Raw genomic sequence first — 24,332 nt, 5'->3', positions numbered from 1 at the left:
GTAAGCCTGGAATGGTAACAAAAATCGACTGACTCCAATAGTATTTTATATTAACGAATCGTTTTTGTTTTGTTTTTTGTTTTTCCATTAGGCTATTGCCTGGTACACTCCTATTCACTGGAAACAAGCATGGGAGAAATTAGACACCGACATTGAATTTAGGAGATGCTCAATATCAGTTCCAACATCTCAAAGGAGCATATTCTGGCGGCCAATACCTACAACCACAATAACTAAAAACAGGCAAGATGCACAACAGAAAGACACCTTCCCGTGTCAGAGAGAAAAAAGTGAAGTTCTCCTTAAGAGGTAAAAAGTTGGTTCTTTTTCAAAGTCAGTCCTTCCCCAAAGTAGCAATTGTAAATAACTGGGTTGCAAGTAGGTATGCGACAAATAGGTAAATCAATATTCCTCTTTTTTTAAAACCCTACAGTTTTGATAGGACCCATATGAAAAGCATAACACTGTAGAATGAGCAGGGATCTAGGCCTGGGGAAATAAAGGCTGCTGGTATTCACTGGGCCATCTGGTGACCCCACTGGCCCTTCCGCTTCTCACAGCCCTGCTGGTCGGTTATCCTCACCAGGTAGCAGTGCTGGGTCATCACGCGGGTAGCACCGTCTGGGAGGTGTGCGCCCTGCTCCTCCGGGTCAAGGGCTGGCCGTGGTGGAGCCAGGGAGCTGATATTACTCCTTTGTAGGCAGATGCTTCCAATGTGACGATTGAAGTCCACCCATGGAGGCCAGAGAAGCCAGCTCCTCCCGTCTTGTCTTCCCTTTCATTACCCCTTCATCCCAAGCACCATTGGGCTTTTTTCTTTCTGCAGAGAAAAAGAAATCCGACCGGCCCTGCTCCCCACTTGTAGTCCTTGGTGCCACAGTCCCGATGTCCCTCCACATCCCTACTGTTCACTGACTGGCCCCCACAACGTCCGTCCTGCTGGAAGCAGCCTGGGAGCGCAGCCCAGGTCTCCACCAGCCAAGCTGGACCCAGCTCCAGGTGAGCCAAAGGGAGAACTTGTGTGTGTGTGTGTGTGTGTGTGTGTGTGTGTGTGCGCGCGCGCGCACCTGCTGGGAACTGGTACAAAGGGGTAAGGCAGTGGACTTGGCTAAGCATGAAAACTTCCCATATCCCCCAGAATAAGTGGCTCCTAGAAGAGGTACTGTGAGCCATTTCACTTGCACTGGCATTAGCACTATGTCTTCCCCAGTTACCTCTTGAGAAATGTCTGCTAAACGAATCATTGAGTCGAAAGGAAAATCACATGGCCAGAAAGGATATTTATTAGGCATGTTTGTGACTTGGTCAAAAATATATTTTTTTCTATAGGTGGGAAAAACCGGTCCTGCAATTTAGACTGTGCTTTAAAAAATCGATATTTTCCAAGCATGCTCTTATATTAATCACAAATTCTTACCGTTTTTCAACTAGAAGTTTCACATTGAATTCCTCTAAATAAAGCATTTAGAGCTGGTGTTATCTACTTAGAATCTGTGAGTGGATTCAGGAGATCCATGAACCTGCTAAACTGGGCACACAAAAAATGTGTGTCTGTACATTATTTTTCTGAGCGGAGAGTCTGTAAAGTTTAGCTAACTCTGTAAGGTGTCTATGTCCCTCAAAAGTTCAAGAATTGTATTATAAGAATGCCAAGAAGGAACCAGATCCCAAACTGTGGAGAAAGCCTGTATCTTACAGCAGCTATATCCTGGTAAAGTTCTAATATAATAATTTGCAAACTCTATTTAACAGAGGAATGCTTTTAAAAAAATTAAATCTTATGTAGCATCCCAATATTCTCTCCCTTCTCCCCTGTAATCCTTGAGATACCTCTGTAGAATCAAAGAACTCTTTGTAAAACCAGTGTTGTGTGCTAACACATCATTGGGAAATAATACCCTAAAAATAGAACCTTCTAGAAGGGGAATGATAGAAATTTTGTAAATTACTAAATATATTCCATTTTCATAAAATTAAATACCATATATCTCTATGCCCAAGTCTCCTCATTTGTAAATTAAGTTTGGATTGGAAACCTAAAGGGCACTTCCAGCACTAAATTCTATGATTCAACACTTCATATACATCAAATACGTACCCATACAAACACACAAAACACACACACATGCCCATATAGTTCTTTAAGACTTAGATTTGAGGGTCTCCAGAAGTAGATTAATCTGTTTTTCTTTAACTGATGATAACTTTCACTATTTTACTCATCCTTAAGACTTTATTTATCAGCAAATTTGATTTCAAGTTATTCTGATGCACCTTTCTGTGGATGGTAACTCACCTTGAAAACTCAATGCTTTGCTATTCAGCGCCAATCATTGCACTAAATGTGCTTATTCTGTAGTAGCAATGCAGAAGGATATTTTCTTCAATGCCTTTAGGGCTTCTATACTGATGGAATATAACTTTATTTCCTATTTATTATATTTCCAATAAGAACGGATAACAGATCTTTTTTCGCAAGCCTCTCCTGTCACTTACCAGACCTGTCGTTGGCACTGGGATTTAGTGTATACTCAGGAGACCTGAATCTCTGGACTGTCCCTATGACAGCCAGGCCCTGAGCCTTGACAGACTTGCAACTCCTACCCTCTGGTTTATTGGACTTACCCCGGCCAGCTAACAGGGAGGTGAAGGTCAACCACCACACCAGGGAGCCAAGAGTGCCTACAACTGAAAGCAGGAGAATTGCATCCATCAACCAAGTAGAATCTAAGCACCCAGGGTCCACAGAATGGAGGAATAGAGTATGGATTAGAGTGGATTTACTGACATTCTATTCTGAAACTATTGTGATTAGTAGTGGAAGTAAATGTAGCACTGAGATGGAGGAAGTGGCCATAGTAGCTGCTGAGGGTGGGGAGTGGGAAGAAGAGATGTGATGTGGGGGCATTTTCAGGACTTGGAGTTGTCCTGGCTGGTACTGCAGGGACAGTTGCTGGGCATTGTATGTCCTGCCATGGCCCACTGGGTGGACTGGGGGAGAGTGTAAACTATAATGTGGACCATTGACCATGTGGTGCAGCAGTGCTCAGAGATATATTCACCAAGTGCAATGAATGTCCATGATGATGGAGGACATTGTGGTTATGGGAGGAGTGGGGTGAGGGGGGTGGGGGGGCATATTAGGACCTCATATTTTTTTAATGTAACATTAAAAAATAAAGACAAAAAAATTAAAATAAATGGAGAGATATACAATGAAACAAACAAACAAAAAGAACAGATACAAATCAGAATTGAAAGAACTTTTCTTTGATTTCTATTGTAAAAATGTCCACAGACAGACAGAAGTCATGAAGGCTTGGTTGGCAATTGACTGGATAACAGCAATCCCTGAATTATCTGCTCATTTTCTTCAAAGTTTCTACAACTTGATTCTTCAAGGGAAAATGATCTTGTTTGCTGATTCAGTCTCATTTTAATCTTTTTAATTTGCCTACTGTTGGACTATTTGTTGCACACTTGTCAATGACTGGCAAAGAAGAAAGAGCTAAAACAAATGTATCAAATTTTCTTGTGTCTTCTTCAATCTTGCTGCTTTTCCCTACTCAGTTTATCAAATAACTGAAGACAGAAGAGTCCAGGAGATCGACGCCAAGAATAAGAATAACTATAGAGATAAAAAGTAGATTTATTGTCTATTGGGGCTAAATGGGAAGTAGAAAAATAGGGGGTATTAGGTAGAGTGTATTTTTTCTTTGTGAGTTAATAAAAATATTCTAATACGGACTCTGGTGTTCATAACATATTTTTGTATACAATAATAACCCTTCAATTATATGCTTTAAATAGATGAACTTTATGGTATATGGTTTATATCTTAATAAAACTTTCTTATAAAAAAGAAGTTAAATTGTTCCTTGGAGAGAAGGGAATGGGTGGGAGGCAGAAATTAAAGTGATGGGGGAAATTTTCAGGAGTTCACCATCAGTGTGGTGGTGATGGTTACACGTGTTCATATAGGTAAAGACTTAACAATTGATACACTTAAATATGTGATGATTATCAAAGACCAATTATGAAAAAAAAAAGAGTCCAGGAGAGTCTTAGGTTTGCCTAACTCTTACATCTGGAAATAATTGCCTTGTTTTCCACTGTGTCTCTCAAATCTAAGGTGTAGAGAAGTCTAGAGGCTAACATTTAAAATAATTTTTTAAAACATCTACATTTTACAATCCAGAAAAATACAAAGGATAATGTAGAGTGCTCATCAGAATTAATGCATGTTAACATTTTGTCATGTTGCTTCATATTGGAAAAAACACATAGATAAATTTGCCTTCTCTTTGAACCTCATTCTAGTTCTAATATGAAATTGGAATAAGTGATTCTGGTCCTTATTTTAATTTAATTATATGTATACAGACCCCTAAAATATATATAGAACAGTTGGTATGTTTTTAAAATTTTCATAAATGGCATCATGCTATATGTGCCTATTATCTGTATTTGTTTTTACTTAATAGTATAATTCAGGGGAATAATATAGGTCTAATTCTGTTACTTTAATGGCTATATAGTATTTCATTATATGGTTTTGCTGTTTTATTTGTCCATTCTTCTATTAATGTTTTGTTCTGTAGACATTGCTGCAATGAATATCCTACATACACATGAACCCAGAGGTACACTGGTTTCCTTGGGGCTTAGGCCTAAATTCTAAAGTCCTCTAAAACCCCTACGTGTAATTGTTCAATAGTCTGGTAATAAGCACTTCCAACTTTATTATCAGATTTTGCCAAACTGCTCTAGAAAGGATTTTACCAGTTTGTACTCCTACCGGTATTTGAGAAGATTTCCGGTTTCCCATATTCCCATCAAACTTTATGTGGTCAGAAATTTAAATTATTAGTCTGATAGATGGTAGCTCTTCTCAGTGTTGTTTTAATGGGATGTTCTCTATTTATTAGTTAGGTTGTGCATACTTTTATATCCACATTAATTTGTCGGAGCTGCTAGGAGAAATACCACAAAGTAGTTGACTGGAACAGGAACTTAGTGTCTCAGTTTTGGAAACTAGAGTCCGGCATCTGGGTATCCGCAGACTAGGGTTCTCCAAAGAACGCCGTGCTCTCGTGGCGGCTCGGGTTCTGCCTCCACCCGGTGCTGACCTCTCCTGTAGTCTTCTCCTTGGCTTCCTACCAGCATGTCCAGTTTCCTCGCCTGTAAGGCCTGCAGTCGTACTGGATTTAGTCCATCCGCATTCTGTTTGGCCACACCTTAACCAATAACATCTTTAAAGGTCCTCCTTACAAATGGGTTCACACCCACCGGACCGGGGGTTAAGATTTAAATGTGGCTTTAGAGGGAGACCATTCAATCCCCAACTATATATACTAAAATGCTAATTTAAAAAGAACACTTTCCCTATAATAAATTTGTTCACCTAGTTTTTCTATTATTTTTAAAATCTGTTTTGTGTGCTTATTTTTAGTACATTTGGAATTTATTTGTGTGTGTCGTGTGGAATAGTGATCAAATGTTGTCCCAATACCAAACAGAAAGGCATTCCATCCTTTGCACCCTGATTTATAGCACAAACTCTATCATTTAGCAACTTTCCCCTGTGTCTGGGCTTTCTAGCGCGTTTTATTTATTTCTCTATCTTGCTGCCAGTAACACTGTTCTAATTGTTAGGGATGTATAATAACACTTTGCATCTGGAAAGAGAAATACTTTTTCCTTGCTCTTCTTGTCAGTATTTTCAGGCTTAAAGTTTTTGCTCCTCCCTTCAAGAATCAGTTTGTCAGATTACTACACAATAAAATTATCTTTTTGGTAGTCTGATTGAAATTGCAAGGATTTTGTAGATTAATTGGAGAGAAAGTCAACACCTTTAGGATACCAAGTCATTGTTTATGGAAACACTGTCAGGTCACTCTGATTTCCTTCATGTCCTTTTTTGCAATTTTTTTCCACAAAATTCTTGAACATCTTTTGCTAGATTTTTCACCAAAGTAGGTACCGTTGATCTTGCTGTTGTCATTGTTGCTATCGAAAAGACTTTTTCTATTATAATTTTTAATTATTGTAAAGAGCAAACTGATGGTTTTTGTATGTGGGCCTTGCTTTAGAAATTTTCTGCACTTTCTTTGTAGTTGTAGTAGTTTATCTGTAGAACCTCATGGACTTTTCTCCTTAGTGTGCAAAGGATAGCATCCTTCCTGTCCAATTCTTAAAAACTTAACTCATTTCTCTTATTATTGCACTGGTTAGGCTAGGAAGATGGCAAATACTGTCAGTGAGCATAGCCATCTTTTTCTCACTTTAATGGAATACTTCCAAAGTGACACCAGGTAGTAGATGTTTGCTGAAAGTTACCATTAATCATTTGTTTTATGGAGAATTTGTTTCATGGAATTAGCAGAAATTTTAGAGAAATCTCTGAATTTTTACATGGAGTTAGCGGTTTCACTCAACCTTTTGGAGATCACAAAATGTAAAGAGGCTCTAGCTAACTTAGTAGCTGCAGCTAATTGGAGGATGAATTAAGATGTGAAACTCATTCTATTTCTCAATATTCATAACAAGTAAAACCCAAAAATTCACTTGTGTGTAAGTATTCCTGATGATTTGAGATTCATGAGGAAGGATTTCATCAAAGGCTCCCCAAAAGTCAACCAAGAATTGTGGATAGGTTCTCCTTGAACCCTTTCCATTCTTTTACCAAGAAGGCTGCCCACAGGCCCTTCACTTGACGTACTTCCACTCCTCTGGCCATAATTGCTCTGATTTTCTCCATTAGAAGAGTTCCTACTGACTCTCATTACTTCTGGGATCACCACACCTTCTACCAATGAGGTGAGCAAACTATCTTCCCCCCTACCCTCAGAGGAACCTGATGGCACACATCAAGAGAAAACATTTTTAATCTCCTTACAAATTCTACTATTATTCCCATTATATAAAGAGCTTAGTAAATGATAGAATTGGGGAATTTCCCCCTTTTGAATTATCTAATTTTATGAACTATGGAAAGGTACAAAAGATACTATAACACCTCATGTACTCTTTCAAATGAAAAATGTTAAGATTTTGTCTTATTTTCATCAACTATTTTTTACTTTAGAAGAAAGAAACATCACACGGAAAACAAAAGTCTCCTTTAGTTTCTTTTTAAAAAATCTTTTAAAAGATATTTAGATTACATAAATGTTATATAAAAAATATAGGGAGTACCGATGTGCCCTGCTTTCCACACTGCCCACATTTACCTATGTTAACAGCATCCTTCATTAGTGTGGTACATTCATTGCAATTGATGAACACATTTTGGAGCATTGCCACTAAGCATGGATTATAGTTTACATTGTAGTTTACACTCTCTCCCACACAGTTCTGTAAATTATGGCAAGATATATAATGGCCTGTATCTGTCGTTGCAATGTCACTCAGGACAACTCCTAAGCCCCAAAAATGCCCCCATATTACACCTCTTTTCCCTCTCACTGGCCTCAGAATCACCAGTGGCCAAAGCCTCCATATCAATGATTCTTCCATTGCTAGAATCACAATAAGTCTATAGTAGAAAACCAGTAAGTCCACTCTAGTCCATAGTTCATTCCCCAATCCTGAGGATTCTGGAATGGTGATGCCCACTCCACCTCTAAGTAAGAGGGGGCTTCAGTCCCATACGGCCAATGGATGGAACTCTCTTACTTACAGTTGTAGACTCTCTCAGCTCCTTGGTGTGGTGGTTGTCCATCATCACCTCCTTGTTAGTTGTCCTGGGTGAGTCCAATGACCTGGAGAGTAAGTGTTGCAACTCCGTTGAGGCTCAGGACCCAGTTGTCACATGGACAGCCCAAAGATTCAAGTCTCTTGGACACGCATTTAGTTTTTTGGTCCCAGTACCCTCCCTATGTCCCCTAAAGCAATAGCCATCAAATGAGGGTTTATTTATTGTTGATGTTTTTTTGGTCTGTTGTTGTTGTTGTTTAATTCAAGTTGAAGTTCAAATTCTGACAATTTGCTAACATCCACTGTTGAAGTGCAGAAAATTCATCTGTAGCTGTTAATACAGATTCTAAATTAGAATACATCTTTCCGTTTACAAAGGATTTTAGAGGTGAATGTGTATTGAAGATGGGATTATCTTAAACGATTTAACTCTAAAAGAAGAATTTAATGAATATTGAATAAAGACAAGAGGGAGAGAACATAGGCAACTATGAAAGCATTTTCTGCCATAAACCATTTATTGAACAAGCAATTACTGAGAACCTACAAAGAATCACAGCGCCAGGCACCAGAGGCACAAAAGCAATGAAGACACTTACTGTCCTGGGTGAGAGCCAAATAAACAACCAAATGTAGTAAGACTAGTGGCTTCCAAAGGCTTTTTATCATGATCCACTGTAAGCAGTGTGTTTTGTATCATCGTTCAATATGCATACACACATTTACAAATACAACTCAAAAATTTCAAAAGGCAATACTTATTCTGATTGGATTCTGTTATTACGTTAATTTTACATTACATTAAGTTATTTCCTACTCTTCTTTTTCATTTTTATAGTATTTGTCATGCCCTCAAAAGTTATTTCAAAATCAACAAATTTAACAGGATTTGCTGTTTGAAAAACATTGTTTTAGAAGTATTTCTAAAGTGCCCTGAGAGCAATTGTGAAGCACCTCAGAAGAGACAACATTTGAACTAGGATCTTAAAGGGTGAATAGGAGAGATTCAGGTTGAAAAGAGGGTGTGCAAAGCATCCTGGGTCAAAAAACCAGAATATTTTAGAGGCACACAGAGGCAAGAATAATCTTTTTGTGTCCAGTGAATAGTAAGAAATTGTATCCTACTGAAATTTAAATTAAAAGAGGACATTCTGGAAATGTTAAGATGTTAGTCTGTAAAGGTTGGCAGGGACCCAGTTTAGAAGGTATTTGCATGCCATCATGTTGAAGACTTTAGATTATGCCGTCTAGGTAGTAAGGAGAGATGGAAGAACTTAAAGCAGGTGTCTCGTAGACTTAGCTCTGTGGGAAAACAACATGAAAAATGAAGAAAAACAGGAAAGGCTCCAAAATCTGCCTCTCCAGCTCAACCTTCTATTCCGAACTCATAATTCATGAGGCCAGTTGCCTATAATCTCTATCTGTCTGCCTCACAAGTGTCTTGCTCCCAACATATTCACTACCGAACTCATCATCTACCTCCAATGCCATCATTCCACTGGTTTTCCACATTTCAGTGAACGACCTGGGGGTTTTTCTCTGCTCCATGCCTCACTCATCTCCCATATATTATCAATCATGACATCTTATTTATGTAAACATCTGTTCTGTTTCTTTGCATAAAAACCTTCATTTGCTCTTGTCCTCATGTTGATCTTTGTAACCCAGCCCGACCTGTCTCGTCAAACATTCACCTTCTTGCATGCTAAGCCTCAGCCTTAAACATGCCGTGGCCACCCCTAGGCCTTCCCATTCTCTTACACCTCCTCTTCACATGGATAATTCATATTCATCCTTAAACTTTCCACCTAAATGTCCCCACCTCCAAAGTATCCATCTCTGATCTTCCCACAATGAGACTTTGTGTTCCTAATATCCTATTCTCACCCTATCAAAGTATGTATTGCACTTTATTATAGATCTTCTCTACCACTACATGATAAGCACTAAGAGAATAGAAACTTTATATTCCCTATGCATGGCCCATAAGAGCTGTGTCATCCATGTTTGCTGCAAGACGGAAGAGTTTATATGCAGGCATCTCATAGACTCAGATCAGTTTTAAAGAGGATGTTGGAAGTAATGTGGAAAATGATGTGGAGTAAGAGAGATTCCAAATCTAAAAAGAAAAGCAGTAGGAAGGAAGAGAGGGAGGAAAGAAGGGGAAAAGGGGAGGGGGTAGGGAAGGAGGGAAGGAGGAAGCGTGGGCAGACAGGAGGGAGAAAGGAGGAAGGGAGAAAGGAGGAAGGGAAAATAGTGAGGGAAAGAGGGAAAAGGAGGGAAGAAGGGAAAGAGAAGCAGGGAATGAAGGAGGGAAACAAAGGAAGAAAGGAAGAACAAAGGACTTTAGAAAGAGGTTGAGGCAAGTAGCTCTAGTAGAGTTCTATTTCGAGTTCCAATGAGAGGAAAGAGATTAGGGAAGAAGCAATATTTAAAGAGATGGTGGCAAAAATTCTATAGAATTTATGAAAGCCACCAAAATTCAAAATAAAAATAATAATTCCCAAGCAGTTTAAATATAAAAGGAATGGCACCTAGGTACATCATACTAAAACTCCAGAAAGCCAAATAATAGAGAAGTCAGAAGACAATTGAATAATATTTCCAATATGCTAGAAAAACTATTATACCAACCTTGGTTTCTATACCTAAAAAAAAAAAGATTCTTCAAAAACCGTAGTTGAATAGACATTTTCAGGCAAACAAAATCCAAGAAAATTCATCAATAGCAAACCCGCACTAAGAAAATACTAAAGGAAAAAGTTGGAGGAGAAAGAAAATGATTTCAATGGATACACAGAGACAAAGGAAGGAGTGAAGAAAAATGGAAAGGGTTAAAATTTGGACAAAAGTACATATTTGTATATTGACTATATAAAATACTATACTAATTTGTCATGTAAGGTTTAAACTTTATTTAGAATGTAGGTACCTGACAATTGCATAAAATTTGGGATGGGGATAAATGGAGTTGAAGTACTTAAGTTCCTGGTTTTATCCAATAACTTGTAAAAATAACAATTTATATTAGACTTTAATAAATCAAGGATGAAGGTTTTAGTGTAAAACACACACTTCTAAAATGGAATACGGGGAGCAGATGTAGCTCAAGTGGTTGAGCGCTTGCTTCCCATGTATGAGGTTGTGGGTTCAAGCCCCAGTACCTCCTAAAAACAAACGAAGAAACCAACTCTCACTGGAGAGCAGATGCTGCCCAGTGGTTGAGCACCTGCTTCCCATGTATGAGGTCCTGGGTTCAAGCCTGGGTACCTCCTAAAAAAAACAATAGCACAAGAATGTATAACTGAAGAGTTAATAGATGGAAAAATATAAAAAGTCCAATTGAACAAAATGAAGGTTTATCAAACAAAATATTATTAAACAGATGAAATAAATAGAAAGCAAATAGTAATATGTTAATTTATACCCAAATTGTCATTAATTACATCAAGTCTAAATAGCCTACTCACTGCAATCAAATATTGTCAGTCCAATTTAAAATAAAATCTCCAACCAGTGGCTGCTTAAAAGAGACAAGCCTTAGATGTGGAAATATAAAAGGGTGGAAAGCAAAAGGATGGAAAAATATTATACAAATTCACCCAAAGGAAAGAAAACCCGTATATCAGACATAGACTTCAAGACAAGAAGCAGTTATAAAGACGGACATTTCACAAGGGTAAGATGTTCACTTCACCAGGGAATAAAGCAATTCGAGTTTGAATGCCCCTAAATAAATAGTCTTTTTATATGCATTTTATATAAAAACATAGAAAGCAAAAACTGAGAAGAGAAAAAGACAAATGAATAAATCTATGATCATAGTATAAGCCACCCTTCTCAGTAACTGATAGATATAGCAGACAATAGTCATTATGAATATAGACTATTTTAATCACATGATTTACAAATTTGACCAACTTGACATATAAGAAACTTTCTACCCAACAATTACAGAATACATATTCTTTTCAAGGGTGGCTGGTAAATTACCCAAGACAATTACATATAGGCCCATAAAGCAAGTTTCAGCAAATTTCAAAGGATTGAAATTGAACAGAGTATGACTCAGACCATAAAGAAATTAAGCTAGAAATCAATAATAAAGAGTTGACTAGAAAATAACAAAATGTTTGAAAAGCAAGCATTATCTTCTGAGTAATGCATGGATCAAATAAGAAATCACAATGAAAATCAAAAATGTACTGAAGTAAATGATAATGAAGGTATGACATGTTAAAATATAGGATGTTGCTAAACCATAACTGGAAAACAATTTTTACACTTAAATGAATATATTAGCAATAAGTAGAACTGAAAAATCAATGACCTAAATATCCATCACAATTATTTAGAAATTTAAGCCCAAAGAAAGTAGAATGAGTAATAAAGAATAAGATAAAAACTTATAATAGAGAGGACAACAAAGACAGAAGTCTGACCACAAAAAAAGGAAAGTAATAATCTGTCAGTATGGTGAATAAAGAAGAAAATTTAGACATTTAAAAGATAGTATGAAGGTATATTATTAACAATTTCAATTTCAATTTGAAATTTTAGATGAAATGAACATTCTTAGACAAATGCAATTTACCAAGTCTGACACAAGATAAAAACAGAACATCTGAATAGTCTTTTACTGTTAAAGAAATTAATCTGGTAATTAAAAATCTTCTCCTAAAGAAATCTCCAGATCAAGATGGCATCTCCAGTGAATTCTTCCAAGCATTTAAGAAATAATCCTACTCTTATACAAACTTACACCAAGGTCTTTATGTGAAAGTAAAATTATAGACTAATTTCTTTCAACGAATAGAAATGAAAAAAAATAAACATACTATGTTTATGACATCTATGGATATATTCATTATCATTCAGTTCAAAATATATTCTCATTTCCAATGTGATATCCTCTTTTATCCATGCATTATTTAGAAGAGTAATGCTTGAAATCTGAACATATGTAAACAATACCTCACAAGCAAATTGGATATATTCAGGAATGCAGGCTTGGTTTGAGCTCTGAAAATTAATCAATTAAATTTACTACCTTAAGAGAATAAAGAAAGGAAATTATATAACCATCTCAACAGATAATAGAATAAGTATTTGATAAAATTCAGTACCCATCCATGGCAGGGAGGACCTCAGAAAATTAGAACTACAAGGCAATTTCCTTAATATGACTAATGACCAAAGCAAACTATTATACTTAGTGATGAAATAATGAACAATTTCTTCTTGAAATGCAGAAAAAGATAAAAATTCTATGATGGGTCTTTTTCAACATTGTACTAGAAGTCTTAATCCAATAAAGCAAGAAAAAGAAATATATGTAACGACCCCATAATCCAATTCCATTTCCAGGAATTATGCATGCCTAACCACTAATGTTCACCAAAAGACATATACAATAATGGTCATAGCAGCCTTACATTTGTCCATCACAATATAATGGATAAATTATGATATGTTCAAATAATCTCATAAGCAAGGAAAATGAATGAACTGCTGCTACCTGCAATAAAATAATGAATCACTCAAACATAATATGAACAAAAGTTGCTAGACAAAAAAGAATGCATAGTGTATGAGTCCACGTATAAAATGTTTGAACACATCACAGTCACGGTTACCTCTGGGAGGAGGGCTGGGTGGTATTGGAAGGGCACAGAAATTGTACTTCTAGGGTGCTGATAATGTTGTCTTAATCTGAGAAGCGTTTGCAAGTGTACGTCACTTTTTTCATCTTCCTGGACAATCATGATTTGCATGCTGTTCTTTGCCCATGTTAAACTTAAATCAAAGTTTATTTTTAAAGTCTTTATGATCAAAAAAATAAAAATTAGAAAAGAAGAAAGCACAGAACAATAAATAGCACTGACGGTTAAGCTGCTGACAGAAAGAAGAAAACCTATACAAATGCATTGATGAATGTAAAACAAGTAAGAATAATATGAAGTTATTTTGTGTAAAGGCCAATAGTCCTTCCTACCTTTTAAAAACCACCTAAGTCCATCATTAGTTTAAAATGTGTTAGGAATGAATTTTAATAGACTTAGTTACAGCTCAGCCATATTCATGAGGCCGTTGGGGGCAGACGTGGCTACTTGCCACCCAACCCCACTCTCCTTTAGACACAGACCCACACATTTTCCCTGGACCCATGGCCACCTCTATTTCCCAGCCTCTGCTGCAGCTACGTGGGAACCTGTGTCTACATGCCAGACAGCAAGACGTGACCAGAAATCGTGTGTGCGTTTGGATCAAACTGGGTGGGCCCCTCTGTCTTCTCCCTGGCATGATGACAGAGGCTAGAGGTGCCATCTTTCAACTCACAAGTGGACGCCATGTTTTGAGGATGGCAGAGCCACCCTACTTGCCTTGTAGGGTCACATCTCCAGACGAAGTGAAAGAAAACATCTTGTTTATGCCTTTGTTAGAATCGACCATTGTATCTAACCAGCATTGCTACAACTAAAGATGAGGTTCAATTAATAGTCTACTGGTTAAAAAGAAGAAAAAAAATCACAGCTATAAACCAATGGGTAAATTTGAATATAAAATGAATATTAGATAATATTAAGGAATCATTGTTATTTTCTTAGATATTTTCATTGTGTTGTGGTTATATGGATTGTTCTTAGGCAAGTAATGCTGAAATTGTACTTATTTTCTAATGGCTTGGCACTGTAAGGATAAAAGATAGATGACTATAGATAATGCAAATGTGGCAAAATATTAATTCTTAAATCTGTGTGATTTATATACAGATTTGGTTTACTATTTCAATTTTTCTGTATGTTTGAAATTTGCCATAATAAAAAGTTAGAAAAATAAACAAGAAAGTCATTTTTGATAGGATGTAGTTCGTGCTTGGAACCATTAGTGAACTGAGAGCAGGCTCTTCAGGTGGCTTTAAGAAAAGCAGATGTGTTGCCATTATTTTTCCCAGAGCTAGAGACAATGTGTTTTCTCCTTGCCCAGTTAGCTTACAAAAAATATGGACAACTTTGTCAGTCTTCTTCTGTACTCCGGTTAAATGGCAAAAACTTGTCTGAAGAAAGGATGCTACAGACACGGCTTCAGACTGACAGCACGGGTGCATCGCGCTGCTGAACGCGCTTTGTTTGCGCACTGCAGTGTCCTCTGCCTGCCATCTGTGAGCCACATTGCACATTGCAGTGGGTCCAGCGAGGACTCTGTCGCTGCTGCTTATCTCCACCCAGAGGTTGTTAGAGGAAGGTTTATTGTCCCAAAGGCATGCTGTAAACATCAACCTCATGGAAACTATCTAATGAATGAAGCTGGCACATAGGTAACCTGCATTACGCACGAATGCAACTGTTAAAATTGCATCAAGGGCAGCGCGGCATTAAGACTGCTTTAGTTGGACTGTGGCCAATCACTCATTACAGCTCGATAGATCTGGTATGTCTATCCTGGGATCAAACCGCTTTTTATTTCCTTGTGAACACAGGTCTCATCCACAATGGTTGCGAAGGGGAAAAAATACAGATTTGAAATGTATGATTTTCTCTCTGTATTTTTCATATTAGTGTCTGTTCTGTTTATTAATGTTTGCCTGTTTTGCATTGTTTAAGTTTATCTAATTAGGAATTTAGAATGTCTACGGTCATATTTCCAGGACTGTACAAAGTCCAGTCTATGTGGCTATCTATTTGGATAGTCAATAATCTAACATATAATAAATTATATGAATCAATATATAGAACTTTAAAATAAAAACACTATCTTGTAGAATAGAAAAGGACAATTATTTGGACCATTTATAGACTAAGTAGGAAATAATTATTCGAAGGGCATTATACAATTCCAAGGGTTTGTCATTTTCTGTTATCAACATAAAAATATTAGGCACCTCTGTATAAAGAAAAATCATAATACTATTCAACTATGCCTTTGCTGAATTAAAAATAACATCACCTATCCACGGGTAATATTTTTTCTCTTCTATTGCTTGCTCTCAGGAAATTCAGATTGCAACATCCACATTTTCATGCAGGATTTTTTTTAGTGAATAGACACATGAGAAATACCTAGGGGTCTTGTCTTGCAACTGAAACAAGGGTTTCTTTAATGGCCAAATGACAGATTCTAAGGGATTAGTCCAAAGAACAGAGTGTTTGGTAACTTCATGACTGCATCTTTATTTCAAAAGATTTCAACAATCTGAATCAGAAGTGTTTTAAATCGCCTTGTAGCTATGAAAGAGTATAACCTAATTTGTGGAAATACATGCCATTAATGACCTATTTCTTCACACAACTCAAGTGTGAAATAAAAAATAACATTTCAGGAAATGAGTGCACTCATATCAAAGTTACTAGGGGCTAAGGATTTCAGGCTCAGATAACCCAAGAAGTTGCCAGCACCTATTGACACTGACAAAGTAGCCCTACTACTACTCTCATTAAATTTCAAGAAATTGTAGATGGGGAATTTAATAAATATTTCTAGACATAGTATTTCACTTGCTGAAAAACTTTCATCTTTGGGCTACTCAGTCTGGAAGGACATACTTAAAAGATGTGCAAGGTCTACTTTATGCCAGCAAATGACTCTCTCCCTTCCAGAATGAGAGGCGACGAGCCTGAGCCTTCCCATACCTGAGCCATGGCCTAGTGTCTTCCAAGACGACTCATATTCCAGTCTCAGAATTTAGTATTCAAAAAGTTTATACTATGATGTGCCAAATAGCACCTTGCACCCTGCAAGGAGAGCCGCCCCACACAAAAAACGTGCAGCCTGCCCAGGAGTGGCAGTGCACACACAAAGAGATGACGCAACAAAAAGAGACACAGATTCCTGGTGCAGCTGTCAAAAATGCAAGCGGACACAGAAGAACACACAGTGAATGGACACAGAAAGCAGACAACGGGGGGCGGGAATAAATAAATCTTTTCTTTAAAACCTACTAAAAAACAAGAAACCTATTAGTTCAGACCAGCAGAATCTCTCAGCCTACATGTTGGATCAAGTGTTAAAAACTGCTCTTTAACCTTGAATAAAAGAGGGAAATGGCAAAGACAAATGAGTTGGTATGGCTAAGTCTTCCAAAAAGAATCGGGAGTCATCAGAGGGGTTGCGCTTACGCACACCTCAGCAGGACCCCAGAAAAAGCCAAAGTAGATACAACCCTAGGTACTGGTTCTTCTGAAAGCTACAGAGATCCACAGGGTATATAGTCATGGCAGATGGATTTGGAGCTCTGTGCCATGTCAGAGGGCCCTACTTTGGAATTTGTGCTCCTGAGTGTGATAGTGCTGGACTCAGATGTGACTTTTCTACATATGCCTCTTCTGTCACTTTTACTGAACCTGTGGTTGGTGCTAGGGATGGTCCATACTCAGGAGACTTGAATCTCTGGACTCTTCATGTGCCAGCTGGACCCTGAGCCTCAGCAGAGTGGCAACTTCTACTCTCTGGTTCATTGGTCTTACCCAGGTCAGCTAACAGGGAGGTGAAGATGGTCAACCACCACACTAGGGAATCAAGAGTGCCTACAACTGCAAGCAGAGGAATTGCATCCATCATCCATGTGGAGTCTAAGACCCTCTTGATCTAGAGGTGGAGGGGACATCACTATCCCAGGATCCACAGAATGGAGGAATAAAATATGGACTAGAGTGGACTTACTGATATTCTACTATAAAATCATTGCAATGAGTAATAGAAATTTTAGCATCGAGGTGGAGAAAGTGGCCACAGTCCTTGCTGAGGGCAGGGAGAGGGTGGAGGAGATGTAATGTGGAGGCATTCTTGGGATTTTGAGTTGTCCTTAATGGTATTGCAGGGACAGATGCTGGACCTTATATATCCTGTTGTAACCCACTGAATGTTCTTGGGGAAAGTGTGAACTATAGGGTAAACTATTATCTGTGTAGTGCAGCAATGCCCCAAAATGTGTTCACCTAGTGCGATGAATGCGCCACAATGATGAGGGACGTTGTTCATATGGGAGGAGTGGGAAGGGAGGGTGGGGGATATATAAGGAACTTATATTTTTTAGTGTAACATTTTCTGTGTGATGTATATATCTTCAAAAAAATACAATTTACAAAAATGATGTGGTGGTGAGTGGGGAGTGGGTTATATGGGAACCTCTTATGTTTCTTATTTTTTTATGTTTTTTAATATAACATTCCTTGTGATCTATTGACTTTAACTAAAAAGTAAATAAAGTATTAAAATAAAAGAAGAAACCTATTAGTGGCCAAGAAAATCACCATGTTAACTAGAAACATCCTGCATGTCTGTTCATCTGCCCTGCAGATTGCATTTTTGCATCCAACTTCTGGATATTGTTTCTTTGTAATAAAGTCCTGGCAATTCAATTTGATAATTGCAGAGAAAAAGAAGTGGCTTGGAATGACTGAGGCACCCTCCCTGCAGTTTTTTTTTGTTGTTATATTGTTGCTTTAATTTTTCCAGAGGAGCTCATTGTCATTAGCTAGAATATTGTTTGTTTTCTCATCTTTAATTTTACAGGAATAAAATAGCATCTATCTCTGCTCTAGACATAATTTGTGTTGGGGATCCTTCAATCACCCCACTATTTCAGTACGATTCACTAGTTTTATAATGTGCACAGTATATTATATTTAAACAGTGACCTCAGGAGGCGGGGCAAGATGGCGTCTGAGTGAGTGCGCCTCACAGTCTCTCCTGCAAAGAGGCGGCTGAGCGGGGTTGGAGTCTTGCGGGAGCAGGCTGTTTTGGGGGCTTGCAAGGCAGAAGGTGTATGCATGTCGATTTGGAGAGGCAGTGACAGAGGTAGTGCTTGCTAAAGGTAGAACTGTGGGTTGCAAGTACGGAGGTCAGAGGCTGTGGGGGGGGGGCCCTCCCCCTAGGGCTGGCTGCGGTGTTCCCTGAGAACTGTTGGTTGTGCGGTGAAATTCCTGGGCCCCGTGATCCCCGGATGCATGGTCCCCAGGTCCGTGTCCCCTAAGCCCCCATAGCCCACATTCCACAGATCTACATACCCTGAGTCTGCAGTGTCCGGGCTTCCCTTTCCCGAGTCCAGCGCTCCTAGAGGTCTGGGATCGCCCCACCCCTCCTGTTTTGGACTGACTGCATGAGTGGGAGGGATTCGGTGGGAGGTGCACCAGAGGGGCCAGGCGAGTCCAGGTTTAATTTTCTGGTCACCCACACCCCCCCCCCTTTTTTTTTATGCACTTGGAGGAGCATACCAGCTGGCCTGGGGAGAACCTGGGAAGAGGAGTGGCGAATCTGCTGAGAAAGCCCAATTCACTTAAACACCCTGGGATAGGAAACTTGGTCTGGGAGAAGGTGGAGTCAGAAAATCAACTAGCCCTCTTGTAGCATACCTAAAGGAGAGGGACTGTAGGAGGTGCTTTCCAAGCTTCCAATAGCATACTCGGGGTTCCTGGTGAGGTGTGGGTGCTCTCTCTCTGGAAATTAAGATTCACTGTTTTCTGTGCGGAGCTGTTTCAACAAGGACCCACTTGAATCTCCTACTGGACCTCTCAGGCAGCTTTCCTGCTGCCCTGGGAGAGAGGGAAGTGAGAAAGGGAGAAAGGGGGAACATCAGATCCCTAAGTGTTTTATTTAACTACAAAGAGGATTCTTTGCTTGAAACTTTGTCTAGTATTTTGTTGGTTTGTCTTCATGTTTTTCCTTCCTCTTTATCCCCCCAAGGCCCTTTTTTCTTTCTTTTTTCTTTTTCTTGCTTGTTTCCCCTCTCCCTTTTGTCCCCTTTTTTCCCTTTCTTTCTTTCTCTTCTTTTTTATTCTTTTTACATCAGGTGCTGCTGGGAGCATTTCACATTTGCTGTATTTCCTCATCCTCCATTTCCTCTTTTCTGTATGTATTGATTTTGGCCACCAACACTATCCCCTTTCCTCTACATCTCTCTATTCTCCATCATTTATTGTTTCCCTTACATTACACCTCTCTTTGTTTGCCCCCCCTATTTTTCTGACTTTTTATTTCTAATACCTTTGTTCTCTTTTCTGTCTTATATTCACTCTTTATGTTATTGTCCTTTCTTTTCTCTTTCCCTCTCTCCTTAACACACTGACCTTTTAATTTACACTATAGTCCTCCCCATATTCAGTTTACTGTCTCATCATACATACTCTACTTTTCTTACTGTATAACTCAACATACCTTACATGAGTCTAATATCCATTCTCCTAGATCTCACATGGTTCCTCTGTTAATATTTACTATCAGTACTATTATTCATTTTCTTTTCTTACTCCTTTTGCTTTCTCTGGCCCTGATATTTTCCTTCAAGTGAACTTAGCCAACAACAAAGAAATAGAATAAGAAGAACAAAGGGACAAGGAGAAGACTTAACACGCATGCAAAAAACAACAAATAATTAAACCCCAAACTACAAAGAAGCTAAGCAAATAATTAAACCTGTCAAGATAAAATGATGACCAGACAACAACAAAGAACTACAAACCAAACCAATAATCAGGAAAACATGCTCCAATCCAATGAACAAACTAAAAACCAGGAAGAGGAGCAGAACACTGAACAAGTAATTAAAGCTCTCAAAACATATATTAAGGATCAATTTGATGAAGTGAAGGAAGAGATTAAGAATATGAAGAAAACACTTGGAGACAATATAGAAGAAATTGCCATCATACCCAAAAAGATAACGAATATGATGGTGTTGAACAGCACAAAAAGAAATCAAAAATACACTCTCCGCAAATAACAGCAGACTCGAAGAGGCAGAGGAAAGAATTAGTGATGTGGAAGACAGTACATCTGAAATCAAACAGATAGTAGAACCGATCAACAAAAAGAAAGAAAGAATCCAGTAAGGACATAGGGACCTGAGTGACAATACAAAATGGGCAAACATATGCATTATAGGCATCTCAGAAGAAGAAGAGAAGGGAAAGGGAACAGAAGGTGTGTCAGAGGAAATAATGGCTGAAAACTTCCAAACCTATTGAGGGATATGGATGTCCACATTCAGGAAGCACAATGCACCCCAAATAGCATAAATCCCAACAGGCCTACCCCAAGACATATACTTGTCAAATTATCCAATGCTCAAGACAAAGAGAAAATACTAAAAGCAGCAAGAGAAAAGAGAAGCATTACATACAAAAGAGGCTCCATAAGATTAAGTGCTGATTTAGCATCTGAAACCATGGAGGCAAGAAGGAGTGGTATGACATAGTCAAGGTACTAAAAGAAAAAAATTTCCAACCAAGAATACTCTATCCAGCAAAGTTAGCATTCAAAAATGATGGAGAATTCAAAATATTCACAGATAAACAGAAACTAAGAGAGTATGCCAACAAGAATCCTGCCCTTCAAGAAATACTAAAGGGAGTTCTGCAGGAAGAAAAAAACAAAACAAGAGAAACAGAGCTGGAGGAGAGTGTAAGAGCAACTAAAAAGACAAAAACAAAATCATACAAAATATGACAAACAAAAATCCAAAGAAAATATGGCTAATATAAGTAATTCCTTGAATGTAATAACACTGAATTTCAATGGATTAGGCCCCGGGTAGTAGGGAAGTGGACTTGGCCCAGTAGTTACGCATCCGTCTACCTACCACATGGGAGGTCCACAGTTCAAACCCCAGGCCTCCTTGATCCATGTGGAGCTGGCCCATGCACCGTGCTGATGCGCGCAGAGAGAGCCATGCCACACAGGGGTGTCCCCCACATAGGGGAGCCCTACGTGCAAGAGTGCACCCCATAAGAAGAGCCACCGAGTGTGAAAGAAAGTGCAGCCTGCCTAAGAATGGCACCGCTCACACGGAGAGCTGACACAACAACATGACCCAACAAAAAGAAACACAGATTCCCTGCCACTGAAAACAACAGAAATGGACAAAAAAAAAAAGATACAGCAAATAGACAGAGAAAACAGACAACTGGGGCAGGGGGAAGGGGAGAGAAATAAATAAATAAATAAATCTTTAAAAAAAAGCATCAGACTGGAAGATTGGATAAGGAAATATGACCCATTTATATGCTGTCTACAAGAAACACATCTTAGACCCAGGGATTCAAGGAGGTTGAAAGTGAATGGCCGGAAAATAATCTTATAAGCAAACAATAACCAAAAAAGGGCAGGAGTAGCTATATTGACATCAGACAAAATAGACTTTAAAATGCAAAACAATTGTGAGAGACAAATATGTACACTACATATTAGTGAAAGCGATAATCTCTCAAGATGAAAGAATAATCATAAATATTTATGCTGCTAACAAGGGTGCCTCCAAATACATGAGGCAAACATTGGAAAAACTAAGGGAAGAAATAGATGCCTCTACAATTATAGTAGGGGGCTTTAATACATCACTCTCAACTTTGGACAGAACATCTCAAAAGAAAATCAATAAAGAAACAAAGACTTTGAACAATATATTAGAGGAGCTGGACCTAACAGACATATACAGAACGTTACACCCAATTACAAAAGGATATACATTCTTCTCAGGTGCACATGGATCATTCTCCAAGAGAGACCATATGCTAGACCACAGAAAAAGTCTCAATGAATTCAAAAGATTGAAATCATACAAAATAATTTCTCTGACCACAGCGGAATGAAGCTGGAAATCTGCAAGGGCCAGAGACCCAGATTTGGCATCAAGGTTTGGAAGTTAAACAACATACTCTTAGAAAAACAGTGGGTCAAGGAGGAAATGTCAAAAGAAATTAATAGCTACCTTGAAACTAGTGAAAATGATAACACAGCATATCCAAACTTATGGGATGCAGCCAAAGCAGTACTGAGAGGGAAATTTATAGCCATAAATTCATACATCAAAAAAGAAGAAAGAGCTAAGATTGAAGAACTAACTTCACACTTGGAGGAATTAATAAAAAACAACAAACTAACTCCAAAGGAAGAAGAAAGAAAGAAATAACAAAAATCAGGACAACTAAATGAAACAGAAAATAATAAAGCACTTGAAAAAATAAACAAAACAAAGAGCTGGTTCTTTGAGAAGATCAATAAAATTGACAAACCCTTGGCTAGACTAACAAAGAAAAAAAGAGAGAAGATGCAGATAACAAAATAAGAAATAAGAAAGGAGATATCACCACTGACCCCACAGAAATAAAGACAATCATAAGAGGATACTTTGAAAAACTATATTCCAACAAAAATGACAATTCAGAGGAAATGGAAAAATTCCTAGAAACACATAAGCAACCTATATTGACAAAAGAAGAAATTGACAATCTCAACAAAACAATCACAAGTAAAGGGATAGAATCAGTCATTAAAAACCTCCCAACTAAGAAGAGTCCTGGGCCAGACGGCTTCACAGGTGAATTCTACCAAACTTTCCAGAAGGAACTAACACCAATCTTGCTTAAACTCTTCCAAAAAATCAAAACAGAAGGAGCATTGCCTAACTCATTCTATGATGCCAACATTACTCTAGTACCAAAGCCAAACATAGACACCACAAGAAAGTAAAATTACAGACCAACCTCTCTAATGAAAGTAAACATGAAAATCCTCAACAAAATACTTGTTAATCATATTCAACAACACATTAAACAAATTATACACCATGACCAAGTTGGATTCATTCCTGGTATGCAAGGATGGTTCAACATAAGAAAATCAATTAATCTAATACACCATATAAACAAATTGAAGGGAAAAAAATCACATGATCATATCTATAGATGCAGAAAAAGCATTTGACAAAATACAGCACACTTTCTTGATAAAAACACTGCAAAAGATCAGAATAGAAGGAAACTTTCTAAACATGATAAACAGTATATATGAAAAACCCACAGCTAGCATCATTTACAATGGTGAAATTCTAAAATCTTTCCCTCTAAGATCAGGAACAAGACAAGGATGCCCACTATCACCCCTCCTATTTAATATAGTCTTAGAAGTACTTGCTTGAGCACTGAGGCAAGAACCAGACATAAAAGACATCCAAATTGGAAAGGAAGAAGTCAAAATTTCATTATTTGCACATATGATCCTATACATGTGAAGTCTACAACAAAGTTTCTAGAACTTATAAATGAGTTCAGTAAAGTAGCAGGTTACAAGATCAATGCTCAAAAATCAGTAACATTTCTGTACACCAATAGTGAGCAATCTGAGGAGGAAATCAGGAATCAAATACCATTCACAATAGTAAATTTAAAAAATCAAATACATAGGAATAAATTTAACTAAAGATGTAAAAGACTTCTACACAGAAAACTACACAACACTGTTCAAGAAAATCAAAGAAAAGTTAAATAAATGGAATAATATTCCCTGTTCATGGATAGGAAGACTAAATATTATTAAGATGTCTCTTCTACCAAAACTGATCTACACATTCAATGCAATCCCAATAAAAATCAGCACAGCATTCTTTAATGAAATAAGAAAACAAGCTATGAAATTTATTTGGAAAGAAAAGAGTCCCCAAATAGTCCCCAGAAAACTACACAACACTGTTCAAGGAAATCAAAGAAAAGTTAAATAAATGGATAATATTCCCTGTTCATGGATAGGAAGACTAAATATTATTAAGATATCTATCCTACCAAAACTGATCTACAGAGTCAATGCAATCCCAGTAAAAATCAACACAGCATTCTTTAATGAACTAGAAAAATAGCTATGAA

The 24,332-nt window shown here is 37.8% G+C and overlaps 1 protein-coding gene across 4 annotated transcripts in view; it reads left to right on the top strand.

The window, feature by feature from the left end:
* The window catches only part of LMNTD1 (lamin tail domain containing 1), a 121,395-nt gene that overhangs the window by 86,595 nt on the left and 10,468 nt on the right, over positions 1-24,332 (top strand). For 3 of the 4 annotated variants that reach the window (XM_058282919.1, XM_058282918.2, XM_058282916.2), the window contains 2 exons: positions 92-309; positions 827-999. In XM_058282919.1, coding sequence (XP_058138902.1) covers positions 92-309; positions 827-999 — 391 coding nt within the window. Of the gene's footprint in view, positions 1-91; positions 310-826; positions 1,000-3,298; positions 3,748-24,332 lie in introns of those variants that run through there. The other variant, XM_058282917.2, reaches the window with a different exon arrangement.

The sequence above is a fragment of the Dasypus novemcinctus genome, chromosome 20, assembly GCF_030445035.2.
Source record: "Dasypus novemcinctus isolate mDasNov1 chromosome 20, mDasNov1.1.hap2, whole genome shotgun sequence".
NCBI classification, from domain to species: Eukaryota; Metazoa; Chordata; class Mammalia; order Cingulata; family Dasypodidae; genus Dasypus; species Dasypus novemcinctus.
The sequence above is the reverse complement of the archived record's forward strand: the minus strand, read 5'-3'. Positions and strand labels throughout refer to the sequence as shown.